General features: G+C 50.7%; 1 protein-coding gene across 1 annotated transcript in view; it reads right to left on the reverse strand.

Annotated features, from left to right (window-relative positions):
• The window catches only part of Tbxas1 (thromboxane A synthase 1), a 204968-nt gene that overhangs the window by 25167 nt on the left and 159039 nt on the right, over positions 1 to 20762 (reverse strand). Inside the window, exon 9 of the mRNA XM_004629042.2 lies at positions 19989 to 20303. Within this exon, the coding sequence (XP_004629099.1) occupies positions 19989 to 20303 (315 nt within the window). The remainder of the gene's footprint in view (positions 1 to 19988; positions 20304 to 20762) is intronic.

Consider the following 20762-nt stretch of genomic DNA (forward strand, 5'->3'; position numbering starts at 1 on the left):
GCTGGGATTTTTTTTTTTTTTTTCTCCAATTAGCTAAGAAAAGAGAGTCCTTTGCTAAAACATATGCTAACAGCAGGTGGGGCTGGATTTCTAGTTCAAGAATTGAATTTTATCAAACTAGTACCCTGCCTGACAGAAAACCACCCTTCAGTGCAATGTACTGTCCCATAGGATCCAGGAGGTCCCTAAAATCCCCAAGTCTTCCAGGCCAAAGGGAAGGTATCCAGTCAACCTGCTCTGGACAGGAGTCTCTAGGACTCCCAGATTAGTGTTCTGATGTATTTTACTGAAAATAAATTCAAACCAGGGCAGGGATCACATAATTTGAAGGCAAAAATGTCTGGAATTTCAGAAAGCTCTTAACACCTTGCGAATCACCTCTCCTTCTGATGAGTGGTCCTAGTGAAAGGGGTCTGGTGTGTACAAACTTGTGTTTTATAATTAGGTGAACAGTTTGTCTCAGAGGCTGTGAAAGCAGGTTTGTGTGAAATCAGGACACAGTGAGACAGGCCTGGTGCCAAGGAAGCAGCCGTGGCTTCTGAGCTTTCCCGTGAAATGGCCAGGCAAATGGAAGGACATGGTGAGATCAAAATACCATATACTGGGGCCAGGGAGATGGCTCAGTGGAATAAGCATTTCCCTAGCAAGCGCAAGGGTCTGAGTTCAATCCCCGGTTCCAAAACAAAAACAAAAACAAAAACAAAAAACATATACTGTGAATATGTAAATAAAAAGATTTAAGGGGCACGTGAGATAGGTCAGCAGACTAAGCACCTGCTTAGGCAAGTGCAGGGACTGGGGTTTGATGCCTGGTCCTGCATGCTCTGCCAGCTCTGCCCCTGGGTGCACAAAGCTGGAGATGGAGTTCAGGAGTGGTGGTGCACGCCTGTAATCCCCAACGCTGGGGAGGCTGAAAACAGAAGAATCACTACAAGTCTTAGCTGTGTAGTGAGACCCTATACCAAACACATTGGAAAAAAAAATTTGGTATAAAGACACATTGCCATAAATTCCCCCCCAACACTCCCCCTCACTTCGACTCACCCCACCATCCCCACCACTTTCTGCAGCAGTTCTGGAAATGCTCTTTCATGAGGGTCTTCATGAAGTGTGATACAAATGATAATGAAAGCTGCTGCTAAGAGCTGCCCAATGGAAAGGCTCGTAAAAACATACCCCTGTGTCCTCACCCACCTTCCACCCTGGCTCTGACCCTGTGAGATTTCTGGCTCCTCCCCAAAGGCAAATAATGGCCATGCTAGGTAACTGTTTTGAATCATCTATGTTTTTTAGATGGCTCTGTAAAATGAAAAGAACAGTTGGGAAGATTTGACAGCAGTAGAACAATAAAAAATAAGAGTGGTGCTGCTCTGTGCTGTGGCTTTCCACGTAATCCACACCACCGGCCTGGCACCCGTGGGCATGTTGTCGTCACCCCTGTCAGCAGGCAAGGCCTGGAGGCTCAGGGAGGATCTGTATCGTTGCTAGGGACGCACAGTGTAGTGCAGGGTCCAGCCTGGTTTTGAGTGAGGGCGTTGGAGCTCAGGGCTGGGTGTGGAGCCCCTCAGCCCACCTCACGATGCTGGTGACACTGGTAGAAGGGCCTCAGGGGAGCAAATGGCTGTGAGTCTTGCTGTGCTGGGGTGGGTTGGGGGACTGGCAGCTCCTGCTGGGGCCAAGAGGAAGCACAGCCCAAGTGGATGCTGTTAGCTAGGGTGACTTGCAGGTAGTGACACGGGGAGTGGGCAAAGGTGACATAAGGACAAGGGCTTCTTCAGAAACTGCAACTGCAAAGGATGCGTGTGGATGGGGGGGGTCTTGGAGAGTCTAGAGGGTGGGAACGATTCAGGATGAGATTCCTCAGGGCGCTGTGTGCAGTTTGAAACTCTGGACTGAGTTTGGCAACACGCGTGGTGGTCTCCTGGCTGGGTGTCTTTTTTCTGCCTGCTTCCTTGTTTGCGGGCCGCTCTGCCCAGCAGCCCATGTTTTGATGACAGAGCACAAGAGTGGGAGCCAGAAGAAGACTGGAATTCTGGGACTGCTGTGTGACCCAGAGGAAAGTAACCTCCCTTTTCTGAGCATCTGTGTTTTCAACGCTAAAAGGGAAGATGTATAATACGCTGACCTGCTTCCTTGTCACTGTGTTTTTGTTACCTTGCCGCAGTGCCAGTCCCAGTGGGAGAACACGGAAAGAGCGAGACCCGCTCTCAGCAGCAAGAGGCCAAAGGTCGAAGGGCAAGAACCCCGATCCGTGAGTTTCAGTGTTGATCCAAGTCAGGCTGACACCCCAGCAAGGAGGCGATTGGTCAGCAATGATAACAAAGCTGGGAATTTGAGAAACATCAGAGGCGGTAAGAAAACAGTACCCAAGCAGTGTAAGAAGTGTGTAGAACGCACCGAAGTGTGTCAAGAATGCGTGTACTGAGAAGGGCTGAGGAATGAAACTAAAACCCAGGTTGGGAGTTGGGGGGGGGGGCTAGGTTTTGTTCCTGGTTTGGTCACAAACAAGGGAAAGCAAATTCGGAGGGTCACTTCACTGATCTGATGTATTTCCTCATTTGTCCTGTGGATTTTAATTTATTTTATTTATTTTTTATGTATTTAGTACAAGGTCTACAGGGGCTCACTACAGACTGGACCCGTGATTCTCCTGTTTTCAGCCTCCCAAGCGGTGGGATTACAGGCGTGCGCCACCATGCCCAGTCTCAATCTATGTCTCAGTGCGCACCAGGGTGGGGCTAGGATGGCACGCGGAGGATTGAACTCCAGCCGCTGTACTCTGCCTAAGCAGGTGCTTTAGTCTGCTGAGCCGTCTGGCCGGCCCTGCCCTGTGGATTTTAAAACTCTTTCCTCTTGGTTCTCCTGAGCCATCACCCAGTGCCTTTCAAAGTGGGGTCTGCAATCCTGCAGGTAACTGAGTTCAACGTGGGGATTCAGCCCAGCATTAAGGGAGAGGGAACAGGCACTCCTGTAATGCCAGCTCTCAGGAGGCTGAGGCAGGAGGATGGGTGTGTTCAAGGCCAGCCTGGGCTACAGAGCTTCAAAAAAAGTGGTGACGAACCTCCAGTACTGTGCTGCGGTGGGCACACACAGCCCTCTCTGTTGTCATTTGAGCCAAATCACCCAGAAGCCAAGCATCAGATACTTGGGCCGCACTGGCGCTTTGGGATAATTAAGTGGGTTTGGGGTTGCAGGCTGGCACTTGGCCTCGCCAAGCTTTGCCAACTCTAGTCCATTCCCCTCAAGTCTGCCCATGCTCCTGGGCATACCCGTTGCGCCCACCACACAGACAGCCCTAGTCCCAGAGGTCAGAGGCCTCCCTGAGCAACAGCCTCTTCTGTTCCCATCAGGGAAGAGCCAGGTGGGGCTAAGCATCCCTCAAAGGGGAGCATGGAGCTGCCAAATTTATCAAACAAACAGACAGACAGACAGCATAAGGAGTCAGTTATGTGGGAATTTCAGGCGTGCAGTAACTAATTTTTTAGTCTAAGTATATCCTAAATAGTATACAAGCTCTACTAAAAAATCAGTCGCTGTATATCTGAAATTCAAATGTAACCAGATGCCTATATTTTATCTGGCAACCCTAAGTAAGTAATAAACAAACAGCAAACAGGAGGGAAAGTTTCCGAAGATTAAGGCCTTCAAATGCCTCAAACTACAAAACTTTGTGTTTTAATATGATCATAAATTAGCAGCTGTATGATATTATGCAAATTTATGTTAAGTTATTCACTCTCTGTCATCATGCTCCAATAAAAATTGTATATATGACATTTAGGAAAAAGAAGACATCTTCTGATAAGCGTTCTTGTTCTACATTAGTGGAACCAATCACCTTCAGCGCTGCTGAGTGTCACAGCCCCAGACATAGAGCCAGGCCCCCCAAGAGTAACTCAGGAACCCCTAAACAGCCCCCAGAGTGGCCGGGTGCTGACGTCCCCACTTTAGTGCCCTTTGGAAGAAACACCTGGTATTGAACTAACAGGAGCGCGGCCCTGCTATGCAGTTGGTTGGGGCAGCCACTTAGGATGGACCACATAAAATAAAAGCCAGGGTCACCAGACAGCCAGGGAGGCCCGTTGAGCCTCCGTGCCATCCTGCTTCTTGGGGTCACCAGCACAGGGCAAACCCTGGCTTAGCAGCTCTGGCTCCACACATGACAATGCCTGCCAGGTAGCTAATTTGAGATTCAGAGTGTGCCTGGGACCAGCTGTCCTCAGGCCAGTTTGAGCTGTCTCTTCACTGGTGACTGCTGTCCTTTGCAGGGTGTTTGAACTTTTCTATATATTTTGAAAATGATGGAATGCTGTTTGTGAGAAGTCATGCCTGTGCCTGTGCCTGTTCTGGCTAGAAGGGGTTAAGTCTTGCTAAGGGTACATGACAGCCTCCAAAGTGACACAGAGCTGAGGACGGGGAAGCCAGACAGGCCCTGGGGAATCCTTGACAAATGCCAGGCCAGGCTGCTGGCAGCAGCTAGAGGAGGGGGCGGGAGGCCGGTGCAGGTGGGAGGGCCTGTCCTGGCAGCGGTGGCGAGGGGGACACAGCTGCCCAGGGTGTGCCGCTCCTGCAAATGCAGGCTCTTCCTGCCTGGTGGGTGGCAGAGGATGGCACAGTTGCTGCCCTCCTCAGCAGAGAGGGGGACGAGTTCTTAAGATCCCTAGAGATGTGAGCACAGGCCTAGGAGCCAGGAAGCCACACAGCCTCACGGTGTGACCCTGGGCCACCTCTGAGTGCTGTCTACCACAGTTTCATCTGTGGACCAAGGGGTTAGAGTGCACGTCTCCACATTTCTCTTAACAATAGTGTTCATTCATTCCACTAACACAGGACACGTCAGGATGTGACAGTAGGGGACCTTTTGCTCCTGGTGCTGAGTATTGGGCTTTTCTAGGAATCAACTTGATTATGAGGTGGGGAGGGGACAGCAAAGGGACAGAAGGAGAGGATCAGACAGGAAACCCCAGTAAGTGCCCATTCTCAACTTCCAGAAATGATCAAGGGAGACAAGTGCTGAGGGTGAACCTGTGGCTTTCTTGGTCACTGGCTCTCCCAGAGGAGGAATCAGAGGCTCCAGCGCCTGGACTTGGACTACAGAGCGGACCACAGAGAGGTGCTGGTTCCTGGAACGTGTGTCCAAGGTGCAGCACCCATGGGCCGGCTCACGCCAGGAATCTTGTCCCTCTTCAGCTGGTTCCCATGGGAACGAATGAATGAATCAGAAGAAACATGCTGGGATCTCCAGAGACTTTGCAATTTCACTAGGAGACAAGATTTGTAGGCATGGGAGATGCTGCCATCCCTTTCTCATTTGCAGGTGATAAATTTAGAAAAGAGGCTGGGCGCAATGATACACAATCTACAATCCCAGCACTGAGGAGGCTGAGGCAGGAGGATCGCTGCAAGTTCGTGACCAGCCTGGGCTGCATAGTGAGACCCTGTCTTAAAACAAACAAACAGAAAACAGAACAACATAAAAGAAAGCAAGCAGAAAAAGACAGCAAATAAAGAAAGTAACTGGATACTGTAAAGATGCCAGCCGCAAGCAGGATTTGTTTTGCCAAATTATAGCCTAGATCACTAGAAATCTCATGAGCCTGGGAAGACACCTGCATGCCTTATTCAGTGAGTGCTAAGTAAGTTTTGAGGAATAGGGAGAAAAATGCGACTACAGACAGTGATAAATGACAAGTTTGACATATGAATTATTCCTAAGGGAAAACATTGTCTGTTGGAAAAACCCAAGGGACACAGTGAATAGAGGAATTCCTGATTTTACACAGGAAAAAAACCCCTCATGTTACATGGAAATATCTGTGGGTTTCATTTTAGGCACCCAAGGGCAGACAAGGGGGGTGCAGATTTGTCAAATGTTAGGTAAAAATGTTACGTGTTTCTTGGTTGAAGGGTTTTTTTCTTTTTTCTTTTTTTTTTTTTGGCAGAACTGGGGATTGGACTCAGGCCCTTGCGCTTGCCAGGGAAGCACTTATTCTACTGAGCCATCTCCCCGGCCCCTGAAAGGTTTTTTTGTTTCTTTTGCTATGTATTTTTATGTTATTTAATCTGTTTATTAGTCATTGAAGTAAGTTGGTTTCTTCATTTTTATTAATTTCAAAGATGGGCATGTGTTATTTTATTTTTTGACATAGGGTCTCACTACACAGCTTGGACTCCTAGTGAGCCTCCTGCACCAGCCTCCCCAGCGCTGGGATTATAGATGTGTGTCACCATGCCCAGGATTCTGGGGCCGGCCTGGGATATGGTACTGGAGATCAAACTTGGGTCCTTGGGCTTGCCAGGCAGGTGGTTAGACCACTGAGCTATCTCACTAGCCAAGATGGGCATATCTTCCTACCATTTCTTCATCACCCAGAGCTGGAGGTCCATGTGAAAAGTCCTTTATTTGGACAATGTCTTTAGAGACACCAAGCAACTCTGGTGCCAGGAGATCTGGGTTTGTTTTCATACTCTGTCTCTACCCTGCTCTTGCCACATAATCTCTGAGTGCCAATTTCGTCCTCCTTTCTATAGATGGGGAAGACACAGAAGTGGGCATTCGAACTGCCTGGTTCTGCGGCAAGTACAGAGCGCATGTTCATTCTACAGTGGCTCTTCTCGTTATTACTGTGATTATTTTATTTTTTGATAATGCTGGGATCCAGCCCATGGTTTTGCCACCTAGCACTGAGCTAGACCCTGCATCCCTTCTACCACTATCATTATCGATGTTACTTAATGCTGAATTCTTGATCCCTACGGTTCGCCCTTCAATAAAGAAACAAGTGGAAACAAGGTGTTTCCATAGCAGGCCTTAACACAGCCAGTATGGGTACCTGAGGGCTATGCCTGGTCCCAGGAGACCCCCTGGGATGATCCAAGACTGCCACAGGGAAGGAAGCCCAGAAACAAAACCATACAAAGAAGCCGGGCATGGTGGTGCATGCCTGTGATCCCAGCTCTTTGGAGTTGAGGCAGGAGGATCACTGGGAAGTTGGGGCTACATAGCAAGACTCTGTCTCAAAAACAAAAAAAGAACAAAAATACCCAAACCAGCAAAAGGCATGTGTGCTATGGAACTGGGGAGATTTCCATTTTAGACTTCTAAGATACTTCAATTTACCCAATCTTCTGGCTTAGTGGAGCCTGCTTCTATAGACTGAGGTCAGATTTATTTAACACATAAAAGTTATTACAAATAATGATGGCACTCCATAAATGTTTACTGTTACGAGGATGGTGATCAGTGTCATTAGCATCTTTTAGGTCTACAAATCTCTAATCTGTGCTGTGCTTGGGAGTTGTCAGATGAGATTTGCACAAGGGAAAGGAAGAGTGAGAGAAAGAGAGAGACAGAGACACAGGGACAGAGACTGACAGACACAGAGAGAGGCGGCTGTCCGCCCCACCTCAAGGCACCTCAAGGGCACAGATGTCCGGTCTCCTGTCTTCTGAGCTAAGGCAGGCCTGTGAGGGGATGGCCTCGGGCTTCAGCTGTCTGTGGGAGGGTGGAGGAGCCCCTCACAATCCTGCAGGGCCAGATGGGCCTCAGGGCTGGGCTGGGTGTAACTCTGTGAGACACTTTCCTCTACTGACGCCGCCGTGGGGGTCTTGTCAGAGGCTGGATCATGGCTCTCACAGCCTGATCACAGAAGGCCCCTGATAACCTCTTAAGAGGGTTGGCTAGACCTAGATAGCAGCTCCTGTTATTCTACAGAGATTGACAGGCATTCCTGTTAGTAGCAGCGCCACCCAGCTTCAGTTGGCGCGGGTTCCTCCTGGCACGTTGGCTGTGCTCCTGCGTCTCGGTTGCATTTTAGAGTCCCCAGGGGCGTTGGAGAAATCCAGATCTCTGTCCAGACCAAATAAACCACTTGACCTGACTGTTGGCATGAGAAGATACAAAGGACCTAGAGCTGTCACAGAGCCTCTAGTGGCTGAAGTTGCACTATGCCTCTTCTTACTAACCCGGTGCTGAGTCCCCATGCAAAGCCAGCCTCTGCTGTTTTAATTCAAGAATTCAGGACCCGGCCGTCCTGTTTCCTTCCTGGTGAAAAGGCAGGGTGGTACTGCCCTCTTGGCCTATGGACTGCTACTCCTCGTCCACCCATTTCCCAGCTCTCACTATTCAGAGACAGAAGTGGCCCTTAATAGCAGTCAAGAGCTGCCAACAGGCAACGGACACCAGGAGTGGGGGAGCAGTCGCCCAGCAGGGGCAGCACCTGATGGGCAGGGTCTGGGGTAGGCAGCTGGGCTGCCAGCGTCTCAGGGGCATGCTTGGTGTTCCTTAACGGCCAACACAGCGGAAGCGATGCAAGCTGTTCCACGGGATGGTGCCCAAGCTGGGTTGGCTAGAGACACGATCGCCCACACATGAAGGTGAAGAAAGCCCTGAGGAATGCGCGCAGGGGCAGAGAGCAGCCTCTGTTTCTAGAATGTTCTTGTCTGTGTGTGCTAAGCGGCCAGTGTCCAGGGGCATCAGATAAGTTGCCCTGCTGTGATTCATGTTGTACTGTGTCAGCCAGGAAGGAAGAAAATTCATAAAATAGTCACAGGATGAAGGCCAAAAGTCACTCAAACTCAGGACCTGCCAGGAAGACACCGAGGGAGCAGAGAACCAGGATGGCAGGTGAAGGATGGTACCATCCAAGGTGACTGAGGAGACTGTTCACACCTTTAAGGCAGGCAGGCAGGCAGGCAGGCAGGCATCTCCTCAATGCCAGGCCAGCGTGTGCAATGCAGCCCCAGGCCCCACCCCGGAAGGTGGCCCTGGAACCTCCTTTTGTGGCAGCCACCATTGCCCACAGTTCGAAAAGAGCAGACAGCACTGAGGGACAGACTCGGCTTGAGACTCTGAATGCCCAGGCAGAACACTGCTGGGACACAAGTGGCAGCCCAGGCAATGCCCCTTCCCAGTGTGTCCCGTGTGACTCCAGATTAGCTGTCTTCTCCATGGCCCTGCTGTGTCAGTCTGGTTGAGGCCATGGCACCTGATTCTTCACCCCAACTCTCATTTTCATGTGGCCAGGCAGACATCGTTGGAGATGGAGCAAGCCCTGACATCCAGGGGACCTTTGGGAAAGGAGATCACCCTGAATGATGTGGGGGTCACTGTCCGCTCGGCTGACAACCTTCAGAGCCCGATCTGAAGGTTCTGGGAGGAGGAGAAATTCTGCCTGGAGGCTGCGGCTTCGGTTCCTGCCCGCCTCTCCCAAACTGCCAGCCTGCACCATACACTGCAGACTTGCCAGCCGCCACAGCGCCTGAGCCAATCCTTAAAATAAACCCCTCTCTTCTCACAGTTCCATTCCTCTGGAGACCCCTCATTCCTGCTGTGAAGTGGGCTTGGTGACAGCACCCGCTGCAGGGCACATGGTGGGCAGCGAGCTGACTTGGTACACAAAGTGCTGACCTGCGAGACAAAGGAGCTCTGGTCCAATCCCTGCCTTTTTCAGACAAGGAGACGGAAGCACAGAAAGGGGGTGACGGTAGCTGCCACAGGTAATGTAGGTGCCGTTCTAAAGACTGGACGTGGGTAAACCCAACCTCAGCGACAAGCTGCTAAGACACGAGTTACAGGAAAGCTCGGAATGAGGACATCATGTCTGTGACCCGTGCCACCCTGCTGGTGAGTGGCAGCTCAGGGTCCCCATGCGCTACTGGCGGGGGTGAAGGATCTAGCGCCAGGCCTGGGGCTCCTGCCTACTCTCTTGTGGCCCTGGGGTGAGTCTGAGTCTCATTGAGTGTGACTGGGACCTGGTCTCCGCACAGACTTCTAGACTTGGGTTTTAGCTGAGAACCCAGACAGATGCAGGACCTTTCCCCAGGGAACAGGAGTGGGACCCTGACATATTTGAGTGACAGGAGGCCAGGACCCTTTGTGGTCCTATTTTCAAGGAAATGTTTATTCCTGCTTTTGTACCAGGGATGGGACCCAGGGCCTTCATACCATTCTACAACTCCCTCCCTTTTTGATTTTGAGGCTGAGTCTTGCTAAGTCACTAAATTCCTCAGGCGGGGCTCCATCTTGGGATCCTCCTGCCTCAGCCTCCCAGTATGCTGGCATTACAGGTGTGCGCTACGTACCACACCCAGCTAAAATGCGCAATTTTTAAAGAGCTGCCCTCCCTAATGTCCCTCTTGGTCAGCCACTCAATCATTAACCCATCCAACTAAAATCCTTGCCTGCATCTAAAGAGGTGAGGAGCCCATCTCTTCCTTCCTTCCTGTCCGCCATCACTATTTGGATGAAGCCCCTTTAGCCGGGGTGGCTTCTAACCTTGTTCGTAACCCAGGGAAAGCTGCTTCTCATCTTGTGACAAGAGTCTCAGGGTGAGACAAGGTGGTCCCTGTGCCTCTGGCCCCCTAGTGACCCCAGCAGGGGAAGCCAGAGGGGTTTAATTATTACAGAGAACATTCCAGGAAGGAGGCTTTGAAAAGCAACTAGCACTACCAAAAGATAAAAAGAAAAAAAGAAAACTCACATCGAGCCGGTGAACAACAAGCACCGCCTCTCGTGTCCTAGAGACCCAATCTAAATATTTAAATTTTGCAGACCGATTCTAAATGCTTAACTTCATAAACCTTCCACACTGCAATTCACAGGGGAGACGAACATCCCTTCTGATCTGGAATATTCATGTGCCTGGGCTAACAGCTACAGAGTTGATATTTTCACACATGTCATACTCAGTTATAAAACATTCACTAAAAAAAGTCTAAACCTTAAAACAAAACACGATGCTGCCCTCGGTCCTGGGGCAAAACACACAACCAGAAGCTCTGGGCAGAAAGCAGACCTTCTGTAACTGTTTTTAATTCTCTCATCCCCCAGTTTCCCTCTTCTGGGCTGTGAAATGCCCTTGGCAGAAGCTTTATTTACTTATTCATTTTGACTGGTTTCTTTTTTTGGCAGGGTCTCACTAACTTGCCCAGGCTGGCTTTCAACCTGGGACCCTCCTGCCTCAGCTTGTAAGTGCTGGTAATTTTTTTTTTTAAACCAGGAATCAAACTCAAGACCTTGCACCTGTCAAGCAGACGCTTCGCCATGGAGCGCTATCGCTGGCCCCTGGGCGCTGGTGTTACAGGCTGAGCTTGCAAACTTCTCAGCAACATTCCAATACAAGTGGCAGCAAGCAGACAGGTGGCCGAGACAGGGATAGGTAGTGAGTGTCCATTCCGGAGCACTCGAGCCCAGCTGCACGGCCTTGTTTTAGCTCCTTGTCCTGGGTGGGCAGCTGCCTGAGAGGTCCCTAAGTTCCCTTCAGAGCTAAGGGCCCAGGATTGCTCCTTTCCTTATCCTGACATGTGCTGGGCACAGGTCTATGTCATGTTTCACAGGGGTCCCATGGGAGCCTGGCTGCCATCTGTGAGGACCACAGTGCCTCTACGTGCCAGGTGGGTGCTCAGTCAGCCTCAGGAAGATGAGATGGATACCTAAATGTTATATGGCAACGCTATGGAGTACTACTCTGCCATAAAGAAGGACAGACTTGAGTCATTTGTAGGCAAGCGGATTCACCTTGAGGGCATAAGGCTAAGTGAAAACAATTGGACGCACAAACTTAAATATTGGACGGCTTCTCTTACATGAGAAACTCAAAGTCTAAACAAAGAGCAAAATATAAACCAAGATGGGTCATAGGAAGCACAGAGGTGGGCCTTTTGTGAATGGGGAGGAGGAATGGGGGAGGAGGGGAGGGGAAGGGGAGGGAAGAACTAAGCTCCACGTGGTCACTGTGTACTGCACACATGGACTGGGGTACATGAAAGCTAAAAAACCAACAGAAAACGAGAACCTGCACCCACCGACCTGCACTCAATCCTTGTGTCTCAATGCCTACTACCCACCAGGCACTGTTCTAGGCCCCCATGGAGGCCAGACCCCCCTCTCCCATGGCTCCCTGCTCCTGCGGTCCACAGGCTGCCGGGGCTTCCCTCTCCTGCCCCTGTTGAGCATTGCTGGGTTGATATTGGACAGTGTGTCATCACTGAAAAAGGGCCTCCTGCCAGTGACACTTTATGCCCAGCAAGGGGTTGATGGAAGCAGTTTTTGAGATGGCTGGCATCTGTAAATTCTAGTCCGAAGATACCATGTTGAGGCCACCATTCCCTTGGGTAAGGTGGCTTTGGTCCATAACACTCAGGGAAGTTAAAACAAGTAAGTCTCTGTGTGTTTATTCTTGTCTCCAAAGCTAATTGCCAGGAATAAAGCCCTTTCTTTTGATGCACTGAGAGTTGGCGGTGTGCAGTTAAATAAATGAGCCATCCCACCTCGGAGCTAACTCGGACGGCCCACTGCACCTGTGTGGTTAATGTGCTCCAATTTTACAGCGAATTCCCAGTTTTCTAGATTACTGCAAACCGACCTCACCAGCTTATTTGCTTAGCAAAACCTGGTCTCTCTGGAGGCCCAGCAACTGAAGTTGCCACAGGAAAGGTGCCACCTCCTTGCCGATGGGTGTGGCCTGCTCCCAGGAGGACGGCCCTTCGTGGTCACCTCTTTTTCTGCTTTGTGTACAGTTGCAGGCTTCTGGGACAGCCTGGGCTCCCAAGTGGGCAGTGAGGTGGAGGGGGGCAGGGAGGGAAGGTTTTGGGGTCTCTCAGTCTGGAGAATCCAGAGAAAACAAGCATAAGGAAAAGAAAGAGCAGGAGGCGGCCACACCGAGCTGGGAACAGGGCACAGGCAAGGTGGAACGGTCTCCCTAGGTCACCGTGGGCATGGACCGTGGAGGTCCCCAGGGAGTGTGGAGGTGCTCAGAGGTCCAGGATAGTGGCGGGGAAGGACCTGGTCCTGAGTGGAGCCCAGATGGCCCTCCAGAGCCAAACCTACCTTCCTGCAGCTGTCCCCATGAAGAGCAGGGTCTTAGTGACCTAGTCACCCAGCGTGACTGTCACTCTACTGCAGGGACTCATGAGCTGTGTACCGATGGGGCACGGAGGTGCCTGCACCCTCTCTTCCTTCTGGGAGCTGGGGCTTTGGCAGCAGCGGCCACAAAGCACAACCTGCCAGGTGGATTTCGCCTCCCCCCCGCCCCCCGAACTGCTCTCTGCAGGCTGGAAGACCTCTCTGCCCTGAGCTGCTTTGTTGGGAGGCTTCATCCCGGGTCAGAGGCATCCCGAATGAAGGGCCCGAAGTGGGCAAGTTGGCTGGATTTCTGAGCTCTCTCCAAGCAGCTCCCAATCCTTAGGTGAAAACAGTGCGGCCAGAAATGGCACCAGGACAAGCCCCTTAGGCTACAGTGCGGGGGCACGGCCTCTGACAGGGGCCCAAAGCTACTACGCACCAAGGGCCTTTAGAGGCGCCAAAGAGCCAGATGGAGCCCCTGGCCTAAAAGGGGCTAAAACGTGCCGGCAGGTGCACGTTGGGGCGTGACAGGTCCTCAGTGCACCCAGGTGTCCTGGGAGAGGCGCTGGTCACTATCTTTACCCTCTTCATTGTTTTTCTGTATTGCTTTTCTTTTTGTGATGCTCTGGGTAAAACCCAGGGCCTGGCACACACCAGCTCAATTCTTTCCTGCTGAGATAAATTTTACTTATTTTGAAGTAGAGTCTTGCTAAGTTGCCAGCGCTGGTCTTGAACTTGTGGCCTGTCTACCTCAGCCTCCTGAGTAGCCGGCATCGTCCTCTGATTTGAAAATGGACTTTAAATCAACTCGGGAGCTTGCCTTAGCTCCCTGACGTGGAGAAAATTATTTAAGGAAGCAAGATGATTTTAGAATTAATTTAGAAGAATTAATGAATAGACTTCTAAAGGGTATTAGGGTTGAGTAATTCCTGCATTCCTTTAGCGCCTACTCAATGTGAGTGGCATCATAATTACTGGATAAATCTTGAAACTTGTAAGACTTAGCAAGAGGTAAAGCGCTGCAGAATACCAGGATTGTCACTGTCATTAGGAACAAGTGCTTCCTGCCAGGTGTGGTGAGGAACGCCTGGGAGCCCAGCAGCACGGGAGGCAGAGGCAGGAGGACCGAAAGCTTGGCCCAGCCTAGGGAACTCAGCACCTCAGAGAAGCTCTGTCTCAAAATAATAATAATAATAATAATAATAATAATAATAATAATAATAATAATGAATCCAAAAAGGCTGCAGTTGTAACGCAGTGCAAAGGCCCTGGGTTCAATCTCTATTATTTCAATCAATCAATCAATCAATCAGTGAATTAATGTTAACTGCAGACATGGGAGCTAAGAGACGTTTGGGAGCCTGGCTCCTGGCAGTGTGGGCCGTGGTCCCGTAGCACCCAGAGTTGTGTGCGTGGGGGCCCTTACTCAGAACTGCCCGAAGGAATCTACAGCTTTCCAGGGCTGCAGGTGGCTCCCGGGCAGGTGGGAGTCGAGTCCTCCAGCTGCTGGCTGGTGCCCCAGCCTGTGGCCTGCTTCCGTGCTGCCACTGCCTCGCTCTTGGCTTTATTGTTGGGGCTGCAGACGTTCCTGTAACTTAGTGCTCTGGATTCAGTTGTGCTCTTATGAGATACGAGGGAAAGGGAAAGCCTGGGAAGACCCCCAAGCCAGTGTGGCTGAGCACAAGACTGAGGCGGAACCTTGGAGGCCTCTCCCAGGTCCCTAGGAGACCCGGATGAAGGGGAGGCAACCTTCCCGGAGGGAGACCCCATTTCCGGTTTTCCCCTCTACCTAAAGTTAGTGGTGCGCTAATGGCTGTTGTGAAGCCTGACCCTGGTGGGGATCCCAACAGGCAGATGCTTTCCTCCACGGCGAAGATGGGTGTATGTTAAGCAATCTCCAACCCCCACTCCCATGACAAAGCGCATATATTTATGAAATAGCTGGTTGAGAGTCAATGGCCATTTTTTTTTTTTTTTTTTTTTTTTTGGTAGACATGAAGTATGGGTTTTTGGTTTTTTGCTTTGAGATCCTTGAAGGAACAGATTCCACGCCTGCTCGCGTTAGCAGTACGAGCTAACCAGAATAATAACTGGCATGAACATCCTTTTCCCCTTAAGAGGGAAGGGAAGAGTAAGTTATATTTTAATTAGATATTTATCATGGTGGCGAAGCAGCTCTTCAAGAGAAGTTTTAAGAAGCCGGCCCTCCTTCTAAGCCATAACTGTTCAAATTATCCCAAAAAGAGGCAGTATATCCAGTGGGTGATAAATTTACAACTGGGTTCTGCACAGCAGATTTATACCAACAATTAAGCAGAAGGAAAATGGGTCATAAATTTTGGCTGGCAAAGTCCGGCACCAACGAGAAGAAAAGAGAACAGTTTAGCCGGATCAGAAGTCAATAATTTCAATATAAAGTGCTAAAGCCGGAACAAAAACAATTTCGGTGGAAAGAAGTTGTTTTTCTCTTCTCCTACCCTTTTCAAATTTCTAATTGGAATTATATATATTTTAAATATAATGAAGTATCCAAATCATGGAGGCTTTATCAGAAAATTGGTGCATGTTTTTGATTTTACAAATGGTATAAATCTTTCCCTGCTCCTGCACAATTGAATGACCGCACCCACTCTTCAGTATAACAACAAGGGCAACAGGGACTTGGGGAGCTCGAGTGACTTCATGCAGGAAGTGAGCATGGTCTGAAGGTGTCCCCAGGTCTCAGGGGCTGGAGATCTGATCCCCAATGTGCGTATTGTCATAGATGGTGTTTGGAGGTGGGGCCCTTCCCCAGAGTTGAGACGGAGGCACTGGATCTGAGGATGGAGGCTCTTAGCCTGGACCAGACTGGCTTGGAGTTACTGCCTCCGAAGAACCCTTGAGGTCTAGCCGGGTTACCAAGGAAAGAGAAGATGACCTCATAGAGTGCATCTAATGGAAGTAATTGGGGAAAACCCAAAAGGCTTCGTGTTTGGACCTCACTTAGTTCACTCTGCTCCAAATCATGGTTCTGCAGCTGGCCCAGGCTGTCTTGGAGACCCTGCCTGGGGATGCCTGTGCACTCTGGGGAAAGTGGAGCAGCCGGCGAAGGGATGGAGCTTGAGTCAAGCTGCTGCTAAAGGCAGTGTGTGTGGGCCTGCCGATTAGCTCAGTTGTTTAATCACCTGCTCATGTAAACACAGACCGGCGCAGGATACCTTGGTTCAGTCCCCAGCTCCACGTGCCTTATGAGACACACCCTTAAGGCAGCTTGAGCTAGCAAAAAAAAAAAAAAAAAAAAAAATCCTTCTAAAGGCAGTTTGTGACCTCCAGAGTTGCCTGTTCTGCAAAGTTAGCAGGCCCAGGAGCTGAGTTCGGGTTAGTTTTCTGCACCTTTGGCAGAGGGAGTCCTAATGGATACAGTGTACATCTGCATCCTTTTTCTGGGGTGGGATGTAGCCCTTACCACAGGTCCCAAAGGTACGGCTCCACGGAGGAAATGGCTCAGGCAGAAGCGGCTCTAGAGGTCCCACCCAGTGACTTCAGAGACAAACACAAGGACAGTCATAACCAGGCGTGGTGGTGCACACCTGTAATTTCAGCACTCGGGAGGCTGAGGCAGGAGGATAGCCGCAAGTTTGAGACCAGTCTGGATTACAAAGTGAGTTGAAGGCCAGCTTGAACTGCATAGCAAGACCCTGTCTCAAGCAAGCAAATGAAAAAACACAAAGCAAGAAAAGGACAGGCTAAGGGGTAGTGGCCGTTCTTCAGGGTGTCACAGCACAGCGACACCAGGTCAGCCGTCTGCATAGGGAGGATTGGGAGCCCCGAAGCTGGCATTAACTGGCACTCAAGAGATATTTGTTGAATGGAAACCAGCAGGAAAATTGTAACAAGTCATACTTTACATGCAAATTTTCAGGAATATTTTCAGGAAAATACCGAATGTGTGAACGTCTAATCTGCATTTCCATCTCCTGACAGATGGCCTAGATGAACAGAGCTTTGATTATAGTAAAAAAAAAAAAAAAAAAAAAAAATAAATAAATAAATAAGAGAGAAAGAAAAGGAAACCCACAAATACTCAGTGAGTGGGCTCTGTGCGTGCGGCTACACGGAACAATGCTGTGGTGACAGTTAAATTTGTATTTCTGGAAAGACAACTCGGTATTCCTGAGACCACCAAAATGTTACCCAGGGAGAGAGAATGAGCAGGCCGTGCGTGGATGGAGCAGGGCACGGGGCCCTCAGAGGAGGGGTCTGCGCCCTGAGCAGGGACCACCTGCTTCAGAATCACGGGACAGCTTTACTGAAATGCAGCTTCTGGGGGCCCCAGTTCACTCATGCAATCAGAACCTCTGGAGCAGGGCCTGGGACCCTGCATTTCAAGTCTTCCTAGATAGCTTTGTATGCATTAAAGTTTGAAAGCCTTCTTTCTTTCCTTTCCTTTTTCTATTTTTCTAAGAAAAGAAAACCATCTAGGTTTCTTGGGGTCTTGCTATGCAGTTCAGGCTGGCTTCAAACTTGCAGGATCCTCCTGCCTCAGCCTCCCAAGTGCTGGGAATGACATGCACCATCACACCTGGCTTTGAAAGCCTTTTCTTACCGTAATCAGTTTACTTGCTCATGGGTATCCTCAGTTCCTTGGGACACGAGATGTGAGTCCCTTGGGGGAGAAGCCAAGGTCCCAGGCTGGGAGACTAAAGGAAGCCAGGGTGTGGTGAGACAGTGTCACCTTCCCCACCTTGAGGGCAGAGCCAGGTCAGGCCCATTGGAGGAAGGGGTATGTGTGGCCGAGGTACACCAGCACACGCAGACATGGCCACGTGTGGAGCCAGGTGGCACCTCCCGGAGCTCTGCAGCTCTCTAAGCCACGTTCTGGACCCGTGGAAGATGCTGTTTAATAGCTACAACTTGTTTCTAAATCCCCTCATGCCGAAAGTCATGATTTCTACCTCTTGGAGCTTTTGCCAACCTCCACTCTCCCAGCCTCCATCAATCTACCAGGTGCCAGGCACTTGTTGGATGCTTTGGTGACCTATTTTCCTTCCTTCCCTCCTTCCTTCTTTCCTTCCTTCCAGACAGGATCTTGCTATGTAGTACAGCCAGGCCTTGAACTTGCTTATGTAGCCCACGCTGGTCTCAAGCTCACAGCAATCTTCCTGCCTCAGCCTCCTGAGTGCTGGGATTACAGGCAGGCATCACCATGCCCAGCTTGGTGACCTGTACTTTAATCTGCCTACTGATTTACTCACATCCAGGGGCTTCCTGTGCCTGTGCAGCCTTCCTGGCACCCACCCTAGGCTTACTTCTCTCCCATGTCCTTGATGGTTGGGTTTGGGTGTGATCCATCCCAGGCAGGGCCTGTAGGTGCCCTCTGGGCACGACAGGTGACTTCCCCATGGGCAGTTACCTTACAGTGGCCTTTGGGAGGCTTGCTGGGAATTGAAGGTCACAGATCTTCTAAAGAAGCAAGGGACTGTGTGGTCACAGAGGCTAGAGTGACTGAGAATGGCTGTACCAGAGGCGCAGACAGTGAGCGCAGACACCCAGCCCTGCGCACGGCTCTGAGGCCCAAATAAAGCTCTGCCTGAAGCCACATCTATTCCTGAGTTGTACAATAATTTGTACTCACAGAAACAAATTTATGAATTTGTTTCTTTTTGGTTTTGCTAAAATCAATTTGAATTGCGGTTTTAGTATGCGTGATGAAATAAACCCTAATGGATACACCTTCCATCTCTCCTTTCTCCCCTGCAGTAGCACCCACGTGCACGGGTCACCTGGGTCCCTCTATCCCCTCCCTACAATTTAAAGCAAATGTTAAAGGATGACGTATGAAACAAGATAAGATAGGGTGTCGGATTATTGGGATTCATGCCTTGTAGAAACTCCATGCCTGAAGAATATTGATTAATGGATCAATGTCAATCTGAGGGACGCCCTGTTCTGTTCCACATTTTAATCAGTGACTTGGATGAAATGGGAGTCATGCCTGGGGAGTCTCTAGTGACACCAGGCTGGAGGACCTGCTAATATGACAGATGGGGAAATCAAGATTCAAAATTATTTCGACTGACTTGAGCAGTAATAAGGATAAATACAAACTCTCGCATCTAGGCTCTGAAGATCAATCGGGGTGCAGCGGGCTGGGGAGACCCGGCTCGACAGTTGTCATAACAACACAGAACTCCGAGCTGACCTTGAGCAGCATGGGGCCGAAAGTTGAGGCGATCAGCGACACAGTTGTGCAGCTTTCAAATGTTTAAAAATTTATAGAGAATAACGCCAAACTTGCCTCTACTTCCCCAGCAGGATGAAGAAGCGGGCTTTTCTAGGAAACAGTCTTCTGCTCATTGTGTTAAAGCTTTTGTCTGATTCTAGTACCAGAACAATCGCCCTTCCCAAATCACACATGCAATAGTAACATCAGGAGGTGCTGGGGCTCTGGGAAGAGGTTTGCCTTGTAGACATAGGTTCTTTTCCTTTTCTTCTTTTCTCTCGATCTTGCTAGATTATGAAACTGCTTAGTCTAGATGTGAATTTGCAATCCTTCTGCCTCAGCCTCCCAGAGTACTGGGATTGAGGGCAGGAGCCTCCACACCCATCTAAAGCACAGCTTTTTAAAAAACATCATCTTTAACATCGTGTGGGTCAAAACAATTGCGACACAAAGAACACCCAGAAAAGGGGAAGGAGCTCAGCTCAGCCCCTGGGAGTCACCATGAGCCCCTGCAGTCGCGGTCGCGATCGCGCCCAGAATTGCCTCGCACGGCCCATCCTATCTCCCTGCACCGTGACCTACCCCCTCCTCCGTCTTCACACTTGCTCCAGCTTCGCCTGTCCTCCCATCACTGTCCCTTCCCTGCGTCCTCTCCCACCTCCTTCTCCCGCCTCACTTCCCCTCCCCCGGGCAGCCTGGCTTCCTTTCTGATGCTGCCCACCCACCTCTGTCCTTCCGGGGACATTATTAATCCCCAACCTGATTCCTGGGCTGTCCTGCACAGCGACAGTACGGACACTGGACACCATTAGTCTTTTCCTGGTTTTCTGAGCACTCGGTTTACTTCACAGCCCCGTGGCATCGCAGCCACGGAGCGTGGGTTCAGCAGGGTGGCAGGAAGCTCCCCCGACGGCGCCGCATGCCCGGCTCCCCCATGCTCACCTGCTTCTCCTGGAAAAGGTCCACCTCTCTCAGAAGCCGCTCCTGGCAGCTCGGGTTGGTGGCCAGCAGGTAGGTGGCGAAGGAGAGCGTGTTGGCGACGATCTCATGGCCGGCGATGAGGAACAGGAAGGCCTGGCCCACGATCTCATCCACAGTGAGCGGCTGGGTCGGGGTCTCGGGCTGGCATGGGGGCGAGGGGTTCGCTGTGCGCGCCGCAGAGGACAGGGCTTCTCTGACGAGATCGAAGCTGTCCACACCCGCGGAGCTGGGGGAGTGCCGGGCATCCAGCACCATCTGCAGGAAGTCTCTGGGCCGCTGAGGACAGGAGGGGACAGTACGAGGTTGGGTGCTGGTGTGACACAGCAAGGCTTGGGGCGGGGGAGACAGAGGAAGAAGACGCGTGGGCACAGCCTGTAGGAGCGCCTCCCGGACATGGCGTCACTGGATTATCTGGGCTGGCAAGGATCTGGAAGCAGCCTCAGTGGTCCTCTGTGTGGCGCCAGTTTCTGGGGCCGCAAGGTACAGACTGCAATGCTTAGGAAAAAGGTGCCTAAAGGGCCGGGAGTGTGGCTCAGTGGTGACCGGTCACCTGGTGTGTGTGATGCCCTGGTTCTTTCCAGGGTCACTCTAAGTTGCCCAAAGGTGGGACTCAAACTTGTGATCCTCCTGCCTCAGCCTCCCTCTGTGTTTTCTGGTGTATACCACCCCACCCTTTCTTCCTTTCCTTCTTTTCTTCTTTCCTTCTTTCTTCCCTCCCTCCCTCCCTCCCTCCCT

This window comes from Octodon degus, unplaced genomic scaffold, assembly GCF_000260255.1.
Source record: "Octodon degus isolate 3935 unplaced genomic scaffold, OctDeg1.0 scaffold00027, whole genome shotgun sequence".
NCBI lineage: Eukaryota > Metazoa > Chordata > Mammalia > Rodentia > Octodontidae > Octodon > Octodon degus.